Here is a 20,451-nt window from a genome sequence, read left to right as displayed (position 1 = left end):
TGAGGCAGAATTAGACTGATTGGTATGGATACTAGTTCAGGATTAGGACTAGTTCAGTACTAGGATGAGGTATGCACATAGATGTAGACATAGCGAAATTTCTTAAATCTTGCTCTTACTAGAGGTGAGAAAGGAGAAGCGGGAGGAAAGATAGTGAGAGGTTGCTTAAGGGAAACAAAAGAGCTAAACAGGGAAAATAAAATCTATTGGTATACAGTCAAGTTAGGCATCTATAATTAACAATAATTCACTGCATGTTATCAAATGGCTAGAAGAGAGGAGATCGAATGTCCTCATCATAAAGAAGTGATTATGTTTGGTAATGATGAATATGCTAATTACCCTGATTTGATCATTACACATTGCGTACATGTATTGAAATTGAAATTCAATTCTGTACTCCACAAATACTTATTAATCAATATGTTCCAATAAAAAACTGGATTAGCTTGGGTTTCCATATTTAATTATCTACTATATATATGAAGATATCTAGCAGAGTGCTTCAAATGTTTAAGAATAAACGGATATGTTGATACCAAAAAAAAAAAAAAAGTCTTGCTCCAGTTGCCTCACAATTTCCAAAACCAGGGATCATCAATGCTTTAATGAGAACTGATGTGGTCAGGCTTGCTTATTTTGGTAAGGAAGCAATATTTTTTTCCATAAGAAGGAATCTGAAGGGAAAATGGATGGTTTTGATCTGATTAAAACATAAATCTTGTTTGACTCAAGAGCTAGGTAGTCAAGCCCCTAAAGCTTACCTGGGGTGGGACAAGGGGAAGGGGCTGCATACCTGCCTCTTCTGCTCCAGTATGTATCCAAAAAAGCCCTCCCCCCGAACCAAAACCGAAAACAAAGTCCTTGAATGTGAAACTCACAAACCTAAGTACATTAAAAAAAAAAAAAAAAAAAAAAAAAAAAAAAAAAAAAAAAAAACCAAACAAAATAAAATGAAAAAACAAGCAACACTTTTAAAACTCCTTTTCTTAAAATATCATAAAGGGTAGGTTAAAGACTCAGATCTTTAAATGGGTACATGTTGAGATCTGTCTGAAAAATTGAACTCAGTTTTAGAGCAGCCAATGGAAGACTTTTCGTTCATTAAAAATGGGCTGAATACTTTTTTATTCAAAATAATTCCAACTGTTTGGCAATAAAAAGAAACTTTAAAAATATTTTCCACACTGAAGAGCGTCTTGGATGTAGGCTCTCTGAGTTTCCTAGACCACGTTTGGTGGAAGACCTGAGGGAAGCTTGCCCTTTCTCCAGCTATTTTTTTTTTTCTGTTTTGTTTTATAGCCAAGCAATCAAAATCATTAATGCAAAGCCTTGACAGATGACATAACCAAAGATAAAATGATATTTCCAGGACCAGCCTTCAAAGTTAAAACTAAGGCTTAATTGACCTCTTTCCAAAATGTTTTATGCATGAGATTCGTAGCTCGGACTTGCACACTAACAGCTGTCCCTCCCAGCATCTGACTCCTGCAATCTGCAAAGACTGCCGAGGACTTAAAGGAAAGCCTTTCAAACCACCTTCCCAACCTGACCACACTACAGTTCAAATATGCCCAGGGGAGAATTAAAAGGTCAGCCGGTGTCTGTCTTTCCATCTCTATGTGAGAATTTTCAAAGGAGATGGGATCAGACAGCACTTTCACTGTGGTGTCAACAGATACATCATCAAAAACATGGTATCCATGTGTTTTTTTAGCCATATAGCTTGGACTTAAGAATATGTGGGATTTAAGAGTACGTGAGCTAGATCACAACTCTGAGCCGACCTGGGGGTGGGCAAGGGCTGTGCGGCACACGAATGTGTCACAGGCATCATGAGCAAAAGGTATCATGTTGGGGTTCCTGTGGATGAGATCTGGAGCTCCCATGGTGATTTCTGCCCCAATGGCAAGCTCAGGTACCCACCTGGGACCACTCAGATGCCTCCCAGATGGATAGGCAGTCCTGGCCTTCGCAGCTCTGCACGGGCGCTGGCCGGGGGCCTGGGCAGTAGAGGGGCCGGGTGGCGACATGTGTGCCATTCTGCAGCTGGTACACGCAGGTCACCTCTCGATGCTGGACGCCCTTCTCACAGGTCGCTGAGCAGGGGCTCCATGGGCCTGCCACCCATCTGCCCAGAATGGAAAAAAGACAGTGAGAGAAGAACTGGGGGGAGAGGCTGGCTTCCCCAGAGGGCCGTCCAGAAGGATCATGGAATTGGGAACCTATGGTGGGAGGGAAGGAGACAGACTCAGGGAACTTTGCAATGAACTGTGGAAATAGTTCCAGAGTACTGGAGCACACGGAGTGGTCTGAGTGGTCATGTGGTTCAAAGTCCTCCTCAATACAGAAAGCTCTGCACACAAAACCCCTATGGCAGATAGAGTTATCGTTCCCAACCAGTCACTCCTCCCTGTAGTGGGATTATATATCCTGCCTGCTGTCACAGGATATGCTTTGTTCAATGGGGTGTAAGTAGACATGATACTGGCCCTGTTCCAGCAGAAGCTTCAAATGTGGTTATATGATCTGGCTGTGATTCTCTGTTTCCTTCTCCCTGCTGTGAGAACAGCAGGTCCCAATACAGGGGATGCTCCTACAGCCTGAGCTCTGTAATGACATGACATGACACAGACCTAAGCCACTGAGACACGGGGCTGTTTGTTACTGCAGCAATAACTGACTGATAAGCCTTTGCCAAGGACCCTACAGTCCCAGCCTGAATATACCAGGACCAGGTCCTCCTTGATTTCCAGAGTATGGGCCCTCCAGAATGGCAACTGTGACTCTCGATGATGACAACTTGTGGGTCCTGGGAAAACTAGGCTGTTGAGGCTGTCAGTCTGAAAGTGCTCTTTAAATCTTGGTCTACCTGCCTAATGTTTCAATGATCCCTATCTTGTCGGTGTCTGTTGGCCTCAGGGTGCAGTAAGAAGCTGTGCAGTTTGGAAATTACGTTTCCTCAGGATACAAATGGGGCTGTGAATGACCTTTGGAGAAACTAAAGGACTCTTTCCTGCTTGGTCCCTGGATGAGCTGGCAAGCTTTGCCCTCACTCTTGTCCTTCAAATATTTCTAGCTCTCAGAGCACCCCACTTGACAAGGTAGCTCGATCTGTGCATGGCTGCTCTGGCAGCCATTCAGTTCTTTCTCATTAGTCAAGAGTCCTGAATCCTACCTGAAGCCAAACTGGACCACGCCATGCTACCATATAGAAACGTCTGCAGCATCTCCCCGTTGGCAACAGGGTGCCAACTGTCTCTTCATCTCCAGTTCCAGCTAGTGAAGCTCCTCTTATTGGGCCCACTGCTTACATGACAGGGATGGAAATGACAGTGCATACCTTGGGGTGTGGTTGTGAGAATGAGGGACAGATTGCCTGTAAATTGCTTACAACAGCGTCTGGCCTGCACCCGTATAACTTTCATTATCATTGCTGCTATTGTCTCATTGGTAGGAGGTGGCGAGCCCCCAGAGGGCAGCGTGTGACTTTCCCATCTCAGCACCCGCAACTGCTCAAACAACACTAAAGGAATTGAACTGAATTCTACGCGTTTCTCCTAGTTCTGGTCTTGGAGTAACATGGATTCTCAATCCTTCCCATCCTAATTCTAATTCTCTATAAGTCACTACTGTTCTTAAAATGAATAAAACAGCCCAGATGTGATCTGAAAGCAGCAGGAGAGAATGCGATGATTTTTCTCTCTTTTTAAATGAGGCTCTGTCTTCATTAACGCTGCCCAACTTTGCACTATTCTTATAATTTTAAGCAGTCAGATTACACCTCTGCTAGCTCTCCCCAACCTCCCACCCCCTTTTTTTCCTCTCTCGTGAATGGACCCCCAGCCAGATCTCCTTTGTCCCACACTTTTATAATTGCCTCTGTGAATATAAATGTCAGGCTTGAGGGTGGGATATGTCTGGTGCTATTGTGCTGATCCCAGCCGTGAAAATAGCTTTTAACCCACTCCTGTCTTTTGTATTTGCTGTGTTTCCAGGGCTGAGCCCGAGAAGTGGGACGGCTGTGTCATGTTCATGGGCGTGTCGCCTGCCTGGGGGTGCATGCCGCTAGCCACAGGATGCATCCTTACTCCCGGGCAGACGGCCAGACGGCCAGCGTATGTGCTCCAGTGCATGCGGGCGGTAATTCTGGTCCACATACAGGTCACATCCGGACAGACACTGGGGATGGAGAAGAGCTGGCTGAGCTCAGCAGCCCCCACCTGGGAGGTATACGCCCCCCATACCTCTGCCCCATCGCTGACTTGAAAAGTCAGATCTGCGGGGAAAGAGACTCCAAGAGGAATGTGGACAGGAAGGAAATTCTGTCACATGCTACCACATGGGTGGACCTTGAGGACATTATGCTAAGTGAACGAGCCAGTCAGAAAAGGACAAATACTGTGTGATTCCACTCCGATGAGGTTCCTAGAGTTGTCAAACTCATAGTGACAAAGTAGAAGGGTGGTTCCGAGGGGCTGGGGGCAGGGGGAACGAGAAGTTTCTGTGCAATGGGGACAGAGTTTCAGTTTGGGAAGGTGAAAAGTCCTGGAGATGAACAGCAGAGATGGTGGCCCAGCAATGTGCATACAGTTTCCATTACTGTACTACATACTTAAAAATGGTTGAGATGGTAAATTTTATGTTATGTGCACTTTAGCACATAACATAAATTAAAAAACCCATAATTAAAAACATAATTAAAAAAAAACAAAAATAAAAACACAGGTGATGGCAGTGGATGGTTAGAAGCAGTAGTGAGGAGGTTAAAAAAAAAAAAAAAGAAAAAAAAAGGCAAAGCAGCAAAGCACTTCCCAAGTCCCAGGCAGCCAAAGGTGAGGCAAGAGAGGACAGTCCCAGGCTTCGTGCCACCCCCAGTACCTGCAGAGCATTCCTGCTGGCAGCGCCCGTCCATGCCTGACATGCAGGACAGGACGCCGCACCACATGCTCAGACACTGTGCAGTTTATTTTAGTTGCTTTTCAGCTAGACTTTTTGCTCCTGATCTTGACAAAGACCTCAGTGAGGTATGGGAAGAAAATGACTTTCTTAAACCTTTTTTTTGGTGGCTCAAAGAAACCATGTCACCTGAACAACTCTGGCTGCAGGCGCCCCATTGACAACACTTGACAATACTGTACTACTGAACATTATGGTAAAATCCCATCAATTCCATGCCTGGGCATTTAGGAAAGGAACTACAGTTTTGTAAGACAATTTATACTACAATTACAGATTGAGCCTAATTTTTTTTTCCCACTTGTGTCCCCTAAAAATCTTAACAGCAACATTTATTAGCCACGTGTGAGTTCCCAGCTCTTCTTAAAAGCCATAAAACTGTAATTCCTTAGGAAGTCACAGTTTACACGTCTCTAACTTAGGTCGCCCTTTCCCCCCGTTCCTCTGAGGGAGTCAGAATGGACTCGACTTCCTTTTTTGTCCAGCACAGACTCAGCTCTTCTGCATACACTTCAAGTTGAGTCACTGTAGTGAGACACTTTGGGCATCTCAGTGACTATATGAGATCCTGTGCGTTTTTTTTTTTTTTTTTTTAATTGATGCTGTTACAAACAACCACAAACGTAGTGGCTCAGAGCAACACAGGTTTATAATTCTATAGTTCTGAAGGTCAGCAGTAAGTCACGGGTCTTGCTGGTCAAAAATCATGGTGTCACCAGGGTTGGCTCTTTTGGAGGGCTCTGGGAAATCCAATTCTGTACCTCTTTCCAAGGCTCTGGTAATGGCCGGAATCCTTGGTGTTTCTTGGCTTGTTAGAAGCATTGCTCCAACCCCTGCTTTCATTCCTCTACACATGGTGTTCTCTCTGTGTGTTTGTGTCCCTGTATGGCTGTCTTCTTATGAAGACACCAGTTATACTGAATTAGGGTCCAACCTACTCAGAATGAGCTCATCTTAACTACAGATGCCCCTCAACTTACGATGGGGTTATGTCCTGATAAACCCATCCTAAGCTGAAAATATTGTAAGTTGAAAATGCATTTAAAACACCTAATGTACCAAACATCATAGCTCAGCCCAGCTTACCTTAAACATGTTCAGAACACTTACATTAGCCTATGATTGAGCAAAATCATCTAACACAAAGCTATTTTATAATAAAGTATTGAATATGTCATGTAATTTATTGAATACTGCACTGAAAGTGAAAAACAGAATGGATGGCACTCGAAGTACGGTTGCTACTGAGTACGTATTGCTTTCGCACCATTGAAAAGTTGAGAAAGCGTAGAAGTTGAACCATCGTAAGTTAGGGACAGTCTGTAATTGTATCTTCAATGACCTGATTTCCAGGTAAGGTCACATGCTGAGATACTGGGGATTAGGACTTTAACCTATCTTTTTCAGAGGATACAATTCAATGCATAACACAACCTTAATTCCATCTGAAAAACTAATTCCCTTTTGCCACATGAGGTAACATATTCACAGGTTCTGGGGAGTAGGATGTGAGCATCTTTGGGGACCATTATGTTGCCAATTACAGACCATTTGCCTTCATGGTTCTGAGAAATTTCAGGTTCTATTCAAAACTCAGTTTCTGTTTACATATTGACTTGGCTGAGATTTAAATTAGGTAAAGGCCTTGTGAGATCTGCTGAGGTGTGACTTTGTCACAAAGAAACAATGGCATCTTCTGGATCACATTCTTCTGACAGTTATTTTAAGGTGAATATACAGTGACTCTCAAATACCGATAACCAAAAAGAGGTCTTTTATTTTCAACAACTTTAGATGGTAAAAAAAAAAGTATGAGACATATTCCAACACAATTTGACAAGTGGACTGTCCATGGGGTCCAGTGTCAATGTTACCGAGCCCCAGAGTGGGTGGAAGGGATCTGGCATTGGCTGAGCACCTAATCTGTGCCAGTCTACCAGGAGCATTCTCTATGTTCGCTAAATTAATCAAAGTAGGGAAACAAGATGCCTGTCTGTGATCCTCTGAGCATCTGTTACAGAGACTGGTATGCTCCAGGCATGGCATCACATAGGCCACACATATGAGGGAACTTCAAAACGTTCATGGAAAGATTTGCATTTTCTTTTAGTTCTATTTTTCCGTGAACGTTCTGAAGTACCCTCGTATAGTATCACAGCATAAAGAGAAGGGTGGGACACAGTCTGGAAGACCTGGGAAGCACAGGGCAGGTGAGAGAGCGAGCCACTGGGTGGTTAGTCTTCTCAGCCTCGGCTTGTCTGTTCCCCAGACACACAGGCTTGGGAGTGCAAGCACCTGGGGGTGGGATAAGGAATGGGAGCCTCTAAAGGGGACTAAGAGGGGTGACTCACTGGCAGGAGGAATGTGCAAGAGATGCTGGGAAGGGGGCTGTGCTTCTAGTGTCAGGGTAGACGGGGCCTGACAAGTGTTCCTTGGATCTGGCAACAAGTAGCGCTGCTGGCCTGGGGGAGGCCTTGGGGACAAGGGGGTGTGTGGCCCTGTGAGCACAGGGCTGGGTGGGCTGAAGAAGAGGAGCTGAGTCCCCATTTCTCTTGAACAAATTTAGTTTGATGCCCAGGGAGCAGGCTCTGCAGACCCTCACTCTCGCAGTGACACCACACTTTGGAAGCCAGGCCTGCTGCGTGGTAGAGGTGAGGAGTATGTCTCATGATTTCAGAGGTGCCTGGGATGTGGGGTGGCTGTGCAGAGGCATGGGGGCCCCTGTCCATGCCACTGCAGAAGGGCAGCCTGACTGGGGACGCCTGGGGGCGAAGGGAAGACTGGGAGTGGTCGAGCTGCAGAATAGACTGGAGGTTCCTGGGCACATCTGCCTGGAAAGGCCACCCCATCTACAAATGGTGTCTCATGGAAAAGTAACTGTGGGTCAAACAGTGGAGCTGATGGCCCGTCAGAGTCAATATCCAAAATGCGGGGTGGCCAGCACGGGAGGGAGGCCTGGGACCCAGTCAGTGGAGGGACACTTTGAAAAGGAGTCTGGTCTGAAGAGTGATCTTGTCCATTCCTGTCCCAGGGAGCCTCCAGCAGTTGGGTTTGGACAGCTAGGTGGATCAAAGCTCTTACTTCCCATTTATTCTCTGCCAAGAGAAAGTCTGAAAGAGCCGGCTCATGCTCATCCCTTGTGACTCTGATGCAGGTGGTGTCAGCCCTCCTGTCTGTGTCCCCGTCTTTTCCACCTGTCATCTTGTTCTCCCACCCACTGCAACTCCCAGAATAAGGTGGCATGGGGCCTGCCAGTCACCCTTTACAGATGGAGAAACTGACTTGGAGGAGCAGCAGGACTGGCCCATGGCCCACCAGGTATTAGGTGGGTGGGTCCTCTGTGCCCCTATCCAGGGCTTTCTCTTTTTTCATAGAATCACACTTCTAGCTTGGGTGCGCTTGAACCTCATCACAATGCTCTGAAAGTAAAACACGCCCACATGTTGAAGTCAGACGTTCTCAAATCCCCCCAGTGTCTGAAAGGCCCAGATCCAAGTCCTTACTCCACTGACTTGCCAGCTGTGTGGCTGTGGGGGTCCCGGCACTCAGGCCTCAGTATCCTTCTTAGTGAAACGTGGGTGGTAGCTCTTGTCCCACAGGCTGGTTGGAGACCCAACTGAGATGACTTTGCTGAGGGTTAAGCCCAGGACTGGTGCCCAGGACTGGCAAAGATAATATCAGCTCTCAGGACTGCAGTAATTATTCTCCATCTAGGTATCCATTTTGTTCACAGGAGCTGTTACTCCCCAAAGCATTCTGGAATGGGCAGTCTGTGTGGACACTCTGAACTAAGAGATGGACAAAGTCACTTAATTTTTTTCTAATTTTCATTAAATCTGCATGATTCAGCTGAGAGGAAACACAATGCCTCTGAGTACTGAATCCTACAACTAAGTGCAAATTATTTACCTCCTCTGAGCTTTGGGATCCTCACCTGTAAAACAGGGGCAAGAGTGGTGGGCGTGTTTGTGAGGACTGGAGGATAAGCACACGGCAGGTGAAGCGTTTGGGAGATGCCTGGTGCAGGGACCCAGGACGTGAGTCCCTCTCCTTTCTCCCCCGGTGCAGGGCCGCTTTCCACTGGGCTGTGACTGTCCAGCCATGGGAAAGCAAATGCTTTGCTCTGCTTCACCGTGGGTGACAAGGCCTTTCCCACAGCATCTGCAACTTCATTCCCCATGTGTGCTGCGGGCCTGGGGGTGAGGGGATATGGCAGATGTTGGCTGGCCAGGTCCAGCCCTTCCTCCCAGACCTTTCCCAAGAAACAAGACTCTCCTCTGCCTGAGACCCATCCCTCGCACAGCCTGTGGCAGACTGCAGCCAGCAACTGTTATGAGAACAATCAAAACACGGCTTTAACATGTTCATACACAGTCTCTGAAGATACGTGGCTGCCTTTATTGAACAGACGTCTGCAAAGAAGGAGTGGGGTAAGGAGGCACAGCCGAGACTCCATGGCTGGGCTGTGATGTCCTCCCGGGAGAGCTGGGGGTGGGGCATGGTTTGCAGCTGCGTGAGAAGTTTCACCTCAGCCTTTCTCCATTTAGAACTTGAGAATTATGAGTTCTCATAAACATTTCCCCCCCCAAATAATATTATTCACATATTTGTTTTTTAAAAGAGGAAATGAAAATAATGAAAATCTGAAGCGCATCATGAAGAGAAACGTGCCAGTCTGTGAATATGAGCTTTTCTGGAAGCAGGTATTCCTGCTTGCACAGAGGCCCAGCAACCCATAAAACGTCCTCTTGTGTAGGGTTAACAGAAGGCTACTGAAAGAAACAATTTCCAGCCTTAATCCTGATAAAGAGCACTTATTTCTAAGCTTGAGTGTGTTAGTTTAACCCTAAAAATTAAGATAAGTGATTGGCCAGAATCTGAGATTGCTCCATGTTTTCCTGAAAAAGTCCTCAGGCCATTATGGTTAGTTCTCATTGGCTGGGAAGGAAAAGAGGAAGGTAGGGAAGGAGGGAGGGAGAAAGAACTTCAACACTTTGCTAAAATATGGTTTAAGGAAAAATGTTTCTAAAATAGTTTCTCTGATTATTACACCAGCTAACCCTTTGGAGAGCTTCCTGCGTGCAATGCCCGAAGCACTTGACATGATGCAACGTGTTTGGGCTGAGCCCGTGGCGCACTTGGGAGAGTGCAGCGCTGGGAGCGCAGCGACGCTCCTGCCGCGGGTTCGGATCCTATATAGGAATGGCCGGTGCACTCACTGGCTGAGTGCAGGTCACGAAAAAGACAAAAACAAAACAAAACAAGAACAAAAAAACCCAACGTGTTTGATCCCTGCGATGACCCTATGCAGATCCATTCTAGAGGTGAGGAAAGGGAGGTACAGAGAGGTTAAGTGATTTGCTTGAGGTCACACATTAGTATGTGGCAGGGCCATTTTCAGCAGTTTCATGAAGATCTATTCACTACCATACGAATTATCCATTTAATGAGTACAGTGCAATATATTCAGTTAATACTGCCACAATCAATTTTAGAGCATTTTCATTACCCCAAAAAGAAGCCCCATACCCCTTAGCTGTCATCCCCCAATACCCTTCCACCCCTCCCAGTCCTAGGCAATCACTAATCTGCTCTCAGTCTCTATAGAATTCACTGTTCTGGACACTTTATATAAATAGAATCATGTATTACGTGGTGCTTTGTGGCTTTCTTTCCCTCAGCACAGTTTTTAAAGTTCACTGATGTTGTATCACATATATCTGTATACTTCATTCCTTCTTATTACCAAATAGTGTCCTATTGTATAAATACAACCACATTTTAGTTATCCATTCATCACTTGATGGAAATTTGGGTTGTTTCTACATTTTGGCTGTTATGTATAATGTTACTATGAACACTTGTACATGAGCTTTTGTGTGAACATATGCTCCCATTTCTCTTGGGTATATACCTAGGAATAGAATTACTGCATCATATGGTAACTCTACATTTAACAATTTGAGGAATGCTGGGCTGTTTTTCAAAGCGGCTGTACCATTTTACATTCCCACCAGCAGTGTATAAAGGTTCTAAATTCTCTACATCCTCACAAATATTTGCTATTATATGTCTTTTTTGATTATAGACATCCTGGTGAGTATGAAGTGGTATCTTGCTGTGTGACTTTTTTATTGTGGCAATATATACAGAAAATTTACTATTTTAACCATTTCTAAGTGACATTAAGTACATTCACATTGCTGTGCAACCATCACCACTATCCACAGAACTTTTTCATCTTCCCAGACTGAAACTCTGCACCCATTAAACAACTCCTTATTCCTTCCTCCCCAAGCCCCTGACAACCACTATTCTACCTTCTGTCTCTATGAATTTGACGACTCTAGGTACCTCATGTAAGTGGAATCATACAGTATTTGTTCTTTTGTGTCTGGCTTATTTCACTTAGCATAATGTCCTCTAGGTTCATCCCTGTTGAAGCGTGTGTCAGAATTCCTTCCTTTGTAGGGCTGAATATACACATCAATTAGGAAAGACAAACAGCCCAATCAGATAGTGGGCAAAGAACAGGAGAATAAATCACAGAAGAAATATAAATATCCTCCAAACATATGCAAATATTCAACTTCACTACAGAGCAGGGGAATTAAATCAAACCATGAAGCACCATTTCATGCCCATCAGACTGGCAACACTGAAAAGTATCTAAACCAGATTTGGCCAGGACGGGAGAGGTGGGAGATCTTACAGGGTGCTGATGATACAATATCTACAGGTAACCCTTCTGGAGTAAACGCAAGTGTGCATAACCTATGGCTTAGTAATTCTACTTCCAAGGACAAACTTTCTTGTGCAGATGTGCCTAAAGAAACTGGACACGAGTGTTCACTGCATAACTGTACAAACCCCATATGGCAAACCACCTAAATGGCCATCAATGGCAGAATAAATAAATACAAAAGACAAAATAATATACAACAGAGAAAACAGACGCACCTGAGCTTCAGTGGCAATAAGACAGAACCCGGAGACAAGACGGAGGCATGTGTGCTAGGTGACTGTTGACAACAGACCGAACAATACTCTCTTTTGTTTGTGGATACATACATATATAGTAAAAATTTGAAAATTGGGATGTGAAGCATACACACCAACAGGGGAAAGGAGGAGAATGGGATTAGAGAAGGGTCAAAGAGGACTTTGAATGTGTACAGAACATATTACCACTTGAAAGATATGAAGCAGATACAATTGTGAAGATCTATTAAAACTGGGAGGTATAGACATGAGTGTTTATTAGTTCATCTCAGTACTTTTTTTTTTTTTTTTTTACTAAGAAAAATACAGAAGCCTTGGTCAGGTCAATATGTACTGGCTGATCTTGGCTACAGAGTGGCCGGGACTGTGGTCAGCTGAGAATGGGTCCCTGGTGTAAGGGGCAGCCACTGGAGCCCACTGTGGCCACGGGTCAGGTTGTGCCACATCTTTCATTTTTTTAAAAGCTAAGATGAAAATCCAGCTTCCTCCTGATTTTAAAATCAGGAAATGAATTCTAAGACCTTAGGTCACCTGTATGGGCCAAGCCATGTCTGCTGTGGAATTTGGCCCTGTGGCCTCTGGTCTAGGACCTTATGCTTCAATATCCTGAGGAGGCAGCTGGGATGGTTCTGACGGCCAGATGTGTATCTTCCTCCAACTGTCCCCTGAAGAGGACACTGCACCATTTGCTTGTCACCAGGGTCCTCTGTCATCGCTTTCGTCTTTGCTTTGATTGCCACGTTGCTATTACACACATATGCTGGTATGCCTTTGGGTTGGCTTAACAGGTTAGCACCCAGTATTTTGTCCTGAGAAGATTAGGATGAAAAGACCCCCCCAGATTAATGATGTGACATGGTTATCGCAAGACACCAGTTTGAACGGTACCTGATAGAAATGAACACCGAAGTCCTGGACCAAGTGAGCTGCAGAAGACACCCAGAGGCCTGATTAACACCAGCAGGAGTCCCTGGCCAGCCCAGCCAGCTGCCCAGCCATGCAAAACTATACAACGTGAAAACATGCAAGCAGACCTCCCCAGCATCCCACCCCCAAGGCTGCCCCACTTTGGCTATGAAAATGCTCAGAATTTCACAAGACTCTCAGAAAATGTTCCTAGGGGGAGCTGTCAGGAGTCGGAGTGAGCCAGTTTTGTGCCTCGTGGAAGGGGGGCCGAGGGGAAGGGCTACCCTGGGCTGCTGTGTTCAGAGGGGCAGAGGCAGGCCTCCAACACGACAGGCCTGAAGAGCTGGCTGCCTCGGGCCAGAGCTTGCCCCGCGAGGGTTCTGGCACACAGCTTTACGAGCAAGGGAATTCACGGCTCTGCCTGCTTCCCGCCCACAACTACCTTTAATTGCAAGCCGCATACTCGCTCCCTGACTCCCCCAGAGCATGCAGGAGCCAGCCAGGGCCCTTGACAACAACCCCTGAGGTGATTTTCTGCTGCTCTGTTTCGAATCCCTGGTGCCTTTTGACATGCTGCTGTGTTTGGAGCGGTGGCTCCAGTGGTTATGGCTTGTAAAGGCCATGTCCATGGTGAACTTAAAAAGAGATTTCCCAGGGGTGACAGACATTCAGGCTGGAGCCACACAAAGATGGCTGGTGCCTGGGGACCCGAATCCTGACTCAGTGGCTGGTGGTCGGCAGCATCTACCTTGTTGTACTAACCATGGTAACTACAGGTGCTTGGTGAGCATAACTTGTCATAATGACCCTTAGTACCGACGACAACTTTGGCTGTCCTGACAACCACTTGTCCTTGTTTTTGCCTGTTCTTTCTTGACTTTTCAGGTGCAGGCAGTGCTTTCTGCTCTGCCTCCTACTTCCATCTCCTCCTCCTCCCTCCCCGTGGTTCAGTCTTTGGCCCTTTTGCTCCCAGGACTCACTTAAAAATAACTTTTTTGCAGACCTTACCTATGCTGTGGTTTCCACAGATACTGTCATACAGAGGACCCCTGACTCTCCACCTTGGGAGCTGCAGGCCCATGTGATCGACAGCCTAAAGGACAGCAGGGAGTCCCACCATGCTTGTGGTTCTGGGCAGGCAGGCATGGTTCCAAATCAATCCTTGTCTGCCAATCGCTGAAGTCCAGTGGCCACTCCTTTTCCAAAGTCCAGACATGCAGGGTTAGGATCTGGGGGTCAACTTGACTGCTCTCTGTGCCATGTGTAAGGAACTGCTAAGTCCCACCAAGCCAACCCCAAGCCAACCCTAATAAGGGATCTCATGTCTGCCTCCCCCCACCATGTCAATGGCCATCTTCACCTGGGGTTCTGTAACAGTCTTCTAACTGGCCTCCCCACATGTGATCTCTTCCTTTCCAAGTAATCTGTGCACCTCTGCCACAGCTTCAGTCATACTGCTTCCTCACTCCAGAACCTTCAATGGCTCCCTTGTGTGTACTGTCTTTCATACCCTGGGCCTGACATTTAAGGCCCCCGTCTGATGATTTAGTCATTCATTCAGCCCATGCTCCTCCGTCATTCCACCAAGAACTGCAGATGTTTTCAGGAATGTATGCAAACAAACAAAAATAAAACTCTGGACTAAGAAAAGTAAAAAATTAGGATTAAGGTAAGGAGAACCAGCCCTATCCCCCTGATCTGGTTGGCCATGTGTGCTCCTGTCTCCCTGGACTGTTGGACTATTTGATATTCATTGACCCAGAGATACTGGCTCTGTTCTCTCAGCCTGTCACACCCTCCTCATTTCTCTCAGTTGTCCAATCTCAAAATGCCTGCTCCTCCGTAGGTCCTGGATATGCCTTCTTCCACTGCTGGCACTTCTAAGGCTCCCCAAGTAGCCTGAAAGATGTTATTCCCCGCAAGAATATCCTGCCATGGCTTGGAAAGTCCTAGGATCAAGAGGCTCAGTTCTAGTTTGGGCTCATGGGCCAGGTCTTTGCTGACTGGCTAGTAAACTTCCCCCAGGTTCAGTTTTTCCATCTGTGAAATGGTGTGAACAGCTCCTATGCATTCATTTCTCACATGGATGTGATATGGTCAACCTGCTATCATCTAGAATGGCTTTCTGGATTGACTCAGACCTTTAGCAGGCACATCACAGAATGGTCCAGGACCTGTACCCCCACCCCCATACATTGACGTAGCCGCATCTTCTACTTCCTTCTCAGTGGTGGACCTTGAGTACACCTTAACCTCGGCTCCAGCACGTTGGAGAGACAGCGTGTATGAACACTGCTGGCTAGTGAAACGACCAGCAGTTTCCTATAAAAAGTTACAGTGGGATAAATCTACAATAAAATATTCATGCCCTTTACTTCACTTCATGGAAAGATTCAAACATCCCAACCAAATGGAGTCACAGCAGCTGCCGGGCAGATGTTCTTCAGGCAGGCGAATGAGAGACAATAATTAGTCTCAATTAAGTTCTCAGTAAATTATGTAACGGAGACCTTTAGCCACTCAGCCCTGGCTGGCTTGCTGAGCCAAAGGTAGTGAGCCTGGTCCAAAACTATTTAGAAACTTTGGACTGCTTTGGATAATTCATGTTCTGAGTAAATTGCAGAGAGTCTTGGCATGAGAGGAAATAATGAATACCATAACTACTTTCAACTGAAAATAATAATTTGTTAATAATTTAATAGCTAACGAACTACAGAACTCATGTCTATGAATCTCTTTCCTTTCTGCTTGTAGGACTCATTTTATTTTTGGCTTTATTAAGTCTATGGCATTAAATCACCCTGTATGCTTTTGAGATTTCTGTTCAGCAAGTATCCTATCAGATGATCTATTCTCACTAGAATGCTACTTCCCCTTGATTTGAAAAAGTGAAAAAAACAAAAAAACAGTTTCCTAAGTACCTGCTCAGCAAAGGTGTTTCTGTCTAATTGGGCTTTAATTTCCCACCAATAGGGGCATGCGAGACTGGCAGCCCCCATCCTGCTCTCAAAACACTGAGAGAAGAGACTCCTACATCAATCAAGTCTTGCTGGATCGAGTTTTGTGAAATGTTTTCCCTCCTCCTCCAAGTTTTGCAGGTTGTAAATTTTCATTTGTAAGCAAACAAAAGAAAATTTTATTTAGAGAATTGTAGAGAATGTCCCACTCCCCGGTGAAACACTTGGGGCCTCTCAGAGTCCAGATGGCCTCCCTTTGTCCAAGGGCCTGGTCATTTTTGCTGCAGATGGTCCTTGTCCAAGTCCTTGCTCTGTCCCTAGCTCTTCTGAAGGACATTTTTAGCACAGAGGCTTGAGTTTGTTAAGGACTTCACAAATGTTTTTTAATTTAAATTCCACTATTGTCAATGAAGAAAATTGAGCAGTGAGCCAGAGCTTCCTGAAATGACCTTTGTGCTGGTTTCCAGAGGATCTCGGGCTCCACTTTCACTAACTTTAGGAACCTCTTCTACAGCCATATTTTTTATTTACTTAGTAGAAATTGCAAATATAATTCATGCACATCACAGAAAATCTGGAAGGTACATGAAAATATAAAGCAAGAAAACCGAGGAACACACATGATTCTAGTTTTTTTCTCCTAAACATATTTTCTTCCACATTGATGTCATACTATAAACACATCATTTTACATTCTGCTTCACTATTGATAGCAGAAGGAATTCCTAAACGATCAAAAACCTCTTCTAAAGATTTACTTTTTAATGTTTGCGTAACACTCTGTCATAGGCAGAGCTATAAATTTCTTTGAGTGCATACTTGTTGGACATTGGGCAGTTGCCAAAGTTGGTCCATATTTTGGACGATTTCCAGAGTACAAATGTTAGTCCTGGGTCCAAGGTGACGGGCATTCAAAAGATCCAGCAAGGACTGCTTGGATCTCTGCTTAATAGGGAGCTCATTACACCGAGACCCAGCCTGGCTGCCCCACTAGCCTGTTGGAGCATCAGAGGAGGCTTGCTTGTTCCCTAGGTGACAATGCTCAAGTACGTAAAGGGACTGGGACAAGAAAGTCTCTGAAAGCCCTGTTAAGTCTCCCTTTAATCTTCTTCCTGCCCACTCATGTGGCCCTTTGGCTGGTGTTCACGAGCAGCTGGATCCCGGCCATTTTTCTTCCACCCACCTCTCCTCTCTGGACACACTCAGCTGGTCGACGTTTCCTTAGCAGGTGGCCTCAACAGGTATATGTCTGGTTGCAACCTCATCAGCTTCAAGTAAATAAACAACAAGAAGAACACTACTTGGATCCTCCTGTGGGCCAGATGTTATGTGTTTTAGTCTTCACTTGATTCCTGATCAGATGAGGAAACGGGAGCTCCCATGAAGCACACTGCTCAGGGTCACAGGGCCCAGCAGGGCATAGGCTCTTCCTATGGGGCCGGAGCTGCCTTGTTCCCCTGTTGGTCTTTCCCACCAGAAGGAAGCTCCAAAAGGCTGAGCAGAGCCTCTTCACCTTAGGGTGGCCTCAGATGGGACATAATACCTGGCACATAGTAAGCACCCAATAAATATATGTTAAATGAGTGAATGAAAGAACAGCTTAAGTGCTCAGGCTGAGTTAATGTCAGTGGACACCCCCAGGTCTCCCCACTTTTGAGTTACTGCCAAATGTGGGTGCCACAATCTGTATGTTTTTATTTCTAGGTAGAGGGGCTTTTGTATTTTTTCAAAACTTACATTATTAATTTCTAGCTTTATTGCTTTGTGATTAAAGAGTATCGCTTGTAACATTTCTGCTTTATGGATCCTACTGATGTTTCCTTTGTGACCAAGTACATGGTCAGCTTTTGTGAATGTTCAAAGTGTACTTGAGAAAAGAAGTGTATTCTCTGTTATCAGGCATAGTGTTTGATGTGTATCTGATACACTGACTGTTTAGGTCTTCCACATCCTTCCTTATGTGTGGTCTGCTCGCAACCTGATACCTCTCACATTGAGCAAGTGGTGTGTTGATGTCTCCTATAACCAATACGTTTCTACCTCTGTCTCCTTGTATCTCCTGCAGTTTATGCTTAACATAAATGATTGTTGTGTGATTTGGGACATAAATATTCAGAACATTTTTATTGTGAACTAATACTTTTAACATAATAGTTTCCTTCTTTGTCATGATTAATGTTTTCTGGCTTGAAGTCTACCTTGTCTGAAATCAGGATGGCTACCCCTCCTTTCTTACTGTTTTCATTTCCCTCATATACCTCTGTCCATCCCTTTATTTTTAGCCTTTCTGAATTAGTGTCCCTTAGGTATGTTCTTGCATGTAGCATATAGTTGGGTCTTGCTTTATGATGAAATTTGAAGATCTTTTTTCTTTTAATAGGTGAGTTAAGCTCATTCCAATATATTTGATCTCAACTTTATATTATTATTTTATTGTGGTTACTATGTATATGTTATATTTGCCATGCTTCTATGATTTTATTTCTTTGCTATTTATTCACTTTTTTGGTATCTAAAGGTTTTTAGTTTTTGTTTTACTGAAACCATTTTTTGACAGATCTAAGTTTTACTCAAGAATAACATACACACAGAAAGGTAAATTCTCAGTGTACAGCTTGATGAATTTTCACAAAGCAAGGCATGTAATGACAACTCAGATAAAGAAAAGAACATACCAGAACCTCAGAAGGCCTCCTCCAACTCTGAGTACGGGCCTCCCCCAACAATTCTGACTTCTATCACCGTAGATTCATTCTGCCCATTTTTGAACTTTGTATCCATGAAATCATAGAGCATGCATGCTTATCTCCTATGTCTGGCTTCTTTGACCTGACACTGCACTGTGAGGTTGGTCCATGCCTGCAAAGCACGTTCACTCTCCCTGCTATGTTGTAGTCCAAATGTCACTAGACCATGGTCTATCCACTGTACTGGGGACAGGCATTTAGGTCGTTTCAAGTTTTGGTCTCTTACAATAGCATTGTTCTGAACATTCTTGTCCCACCTGTTAGTATATACCTAGGGGTAGAATTTCTGGGTCATGATAATTTGTATGTTTAGCCAGATTTCCAAAGTGATTGTGCCAATTTACACTCACCCCAGCATTGCTAGTACTAAAGAATACTCATTCATTAATAAGAATTCCAATTGTTCCATGTCCTTGTCAACACTTATATCATCTGTCTTCTCCATTTTAACCAGTCTGGTGAGTGTGCAGTGGAGTCACATAGTGGTTTTAATGTGGAAGGTGGAGAATACAGGTGAACGTATTATGGCCAAGGAGAAGAGTGTGAACAAGTGTTGGGAGGTGGGAAAGTTCTCATACCTTTATAAAATACCTTTTATCCCCTCTTCCCTAATACTTTACTACCTGATTAATCAGTTTTTAATGGTATGTCTTGACTCTCATTCTCTAAACAACAAACAACATCATTCTACTCTTCTGCTTTCTACTTTCTCTCCTTTCAATTCTTTTATTCTGTGCTCTTCTTTTCTCTATATTTTTAGTTGTATTACTGTCATTTTGTCAGAACATGTAATATTTACAGTTATTCTTCCATTCCTGTCTCCACCTTTGCTTTAGTCTTCATTCTACAGTAAACATTAAAATACTCACCACCAGCCCTTTTACCAGTGTCCCCAAGTCATCTCCTGGTTGGATGAAGAGCATCCTATGGTAGAGGGGTTGGCAAATTGTGGCCTGGGGCCAAATCCTGCCTGACACTTGTTTTTGTAAGTAGAGTTCTCCTGGAACATGGCCCTGCCCATCTGTTTACACATAGTCTATAGCTGCTTTTGTGCTAAAATGACCCCCTGGCAGTCCCCACTATGGAGCCCTGCCAAGAGCAGCCACATGCTGAGAGGTTGCTGACCAACTGCACAGGCAGAGCCATGGACAGACCCTCTAGGAGACTCCTGGATCTGGACCAAAGAGCCCTGGGTCTAGCTATTTTCCTGCTTCACCCATGGCAATATCATGGGAGACTCACTAAGTGCTCTGCTGACCTGACCTGCCACCCCAATAACACTGCCAGACAGGCACAGAGTGTTCTCATCAACCTCCCACATTTGGGGCACTCGCACAGCCTTCTTTTCCAGAATGCATGCAAACCATCTGTCTAAATCATCGACTTGTCCTCTAGCTGCGCCAAGGGTTGACAGTATGCTGAGGCTGCATTCCTCGGACCTGCCCATTTATCTCTTTGGGAAACTGAAACCCACCCCTCTGACTCCTGGCTCTTCTCTTGTCTGCCGGGATTCCTTAGACCCAATCGGTAGAGCCTCAGAGGCAACATCTGTGGAGTTCTGTAGCATCTTGGGTTGGATCTCATCCTGGAATGGGGTTTTGGACATATCTAAAAAATCATGATAACAGGGATCATAAAAATGACAAATTTAGCACTTACTGTGTGCCAGGAACCATCCTAAGCAATTTATTTCCATGAACCCCTGTCATTCTCTCAGCAAACCTATGAGGTGGGTACTACCTTAGTCCCCTGTCTCACAGGGAAGTTGAGGGGCATGCGAGGGCCCCAGTGGCAGCTGTGGAGCTGGACGGGACCGGGCCGCCTGTGTCCTTGCTCTCTACCTTTGACACTCACTGCTGCTGCTGCTACCTGGGGCTCAC

The 20,451-nt window shown here is 45.0% G+C and overlaps 1 protein-coding gene across 1 annotated transcript in view; it reads right to left on the bottom strand.

The window, feature by feature from the left end:
- Positions 1–20,451, bottom strand: part of ADAMTS17 (ADAM metallopeptidase with thrombospondin type 1 motif 17) — a 316,365-nt gene that overhangs the window by 21,020 nt on the left and 274,894 nt on the right. The window contains exon 19 of the mRNA XM_063091528.1: positions 1,927–2,131. Coding sequence (XP_062947598.1) covers positions 1,927–2,131 — 205 coding nt within the window. The remainder of the gene's footprint in view (positions 1–1,926; positions 2,132–20,451) is intronic.

This window comes from Cynocephalus volans, chromosome 3, assembly GCF_027409185.1.
Source record: "Cynocephalus volans isolate mCynVol1 chromosome 3, mCynVol1.pri, whole genome shotgun sequence".
NCBI classification, from domain to species: domain Eukaryota; kingdom Metazoa; phylum Chordata; class Mammalia; order Dermoptera; family Cynocephalidae; genus Cynocephalus; species Cynocephalus volans.
This window is presented reverse-complemented; position numbering and strand designations above follow the sequence as displayed.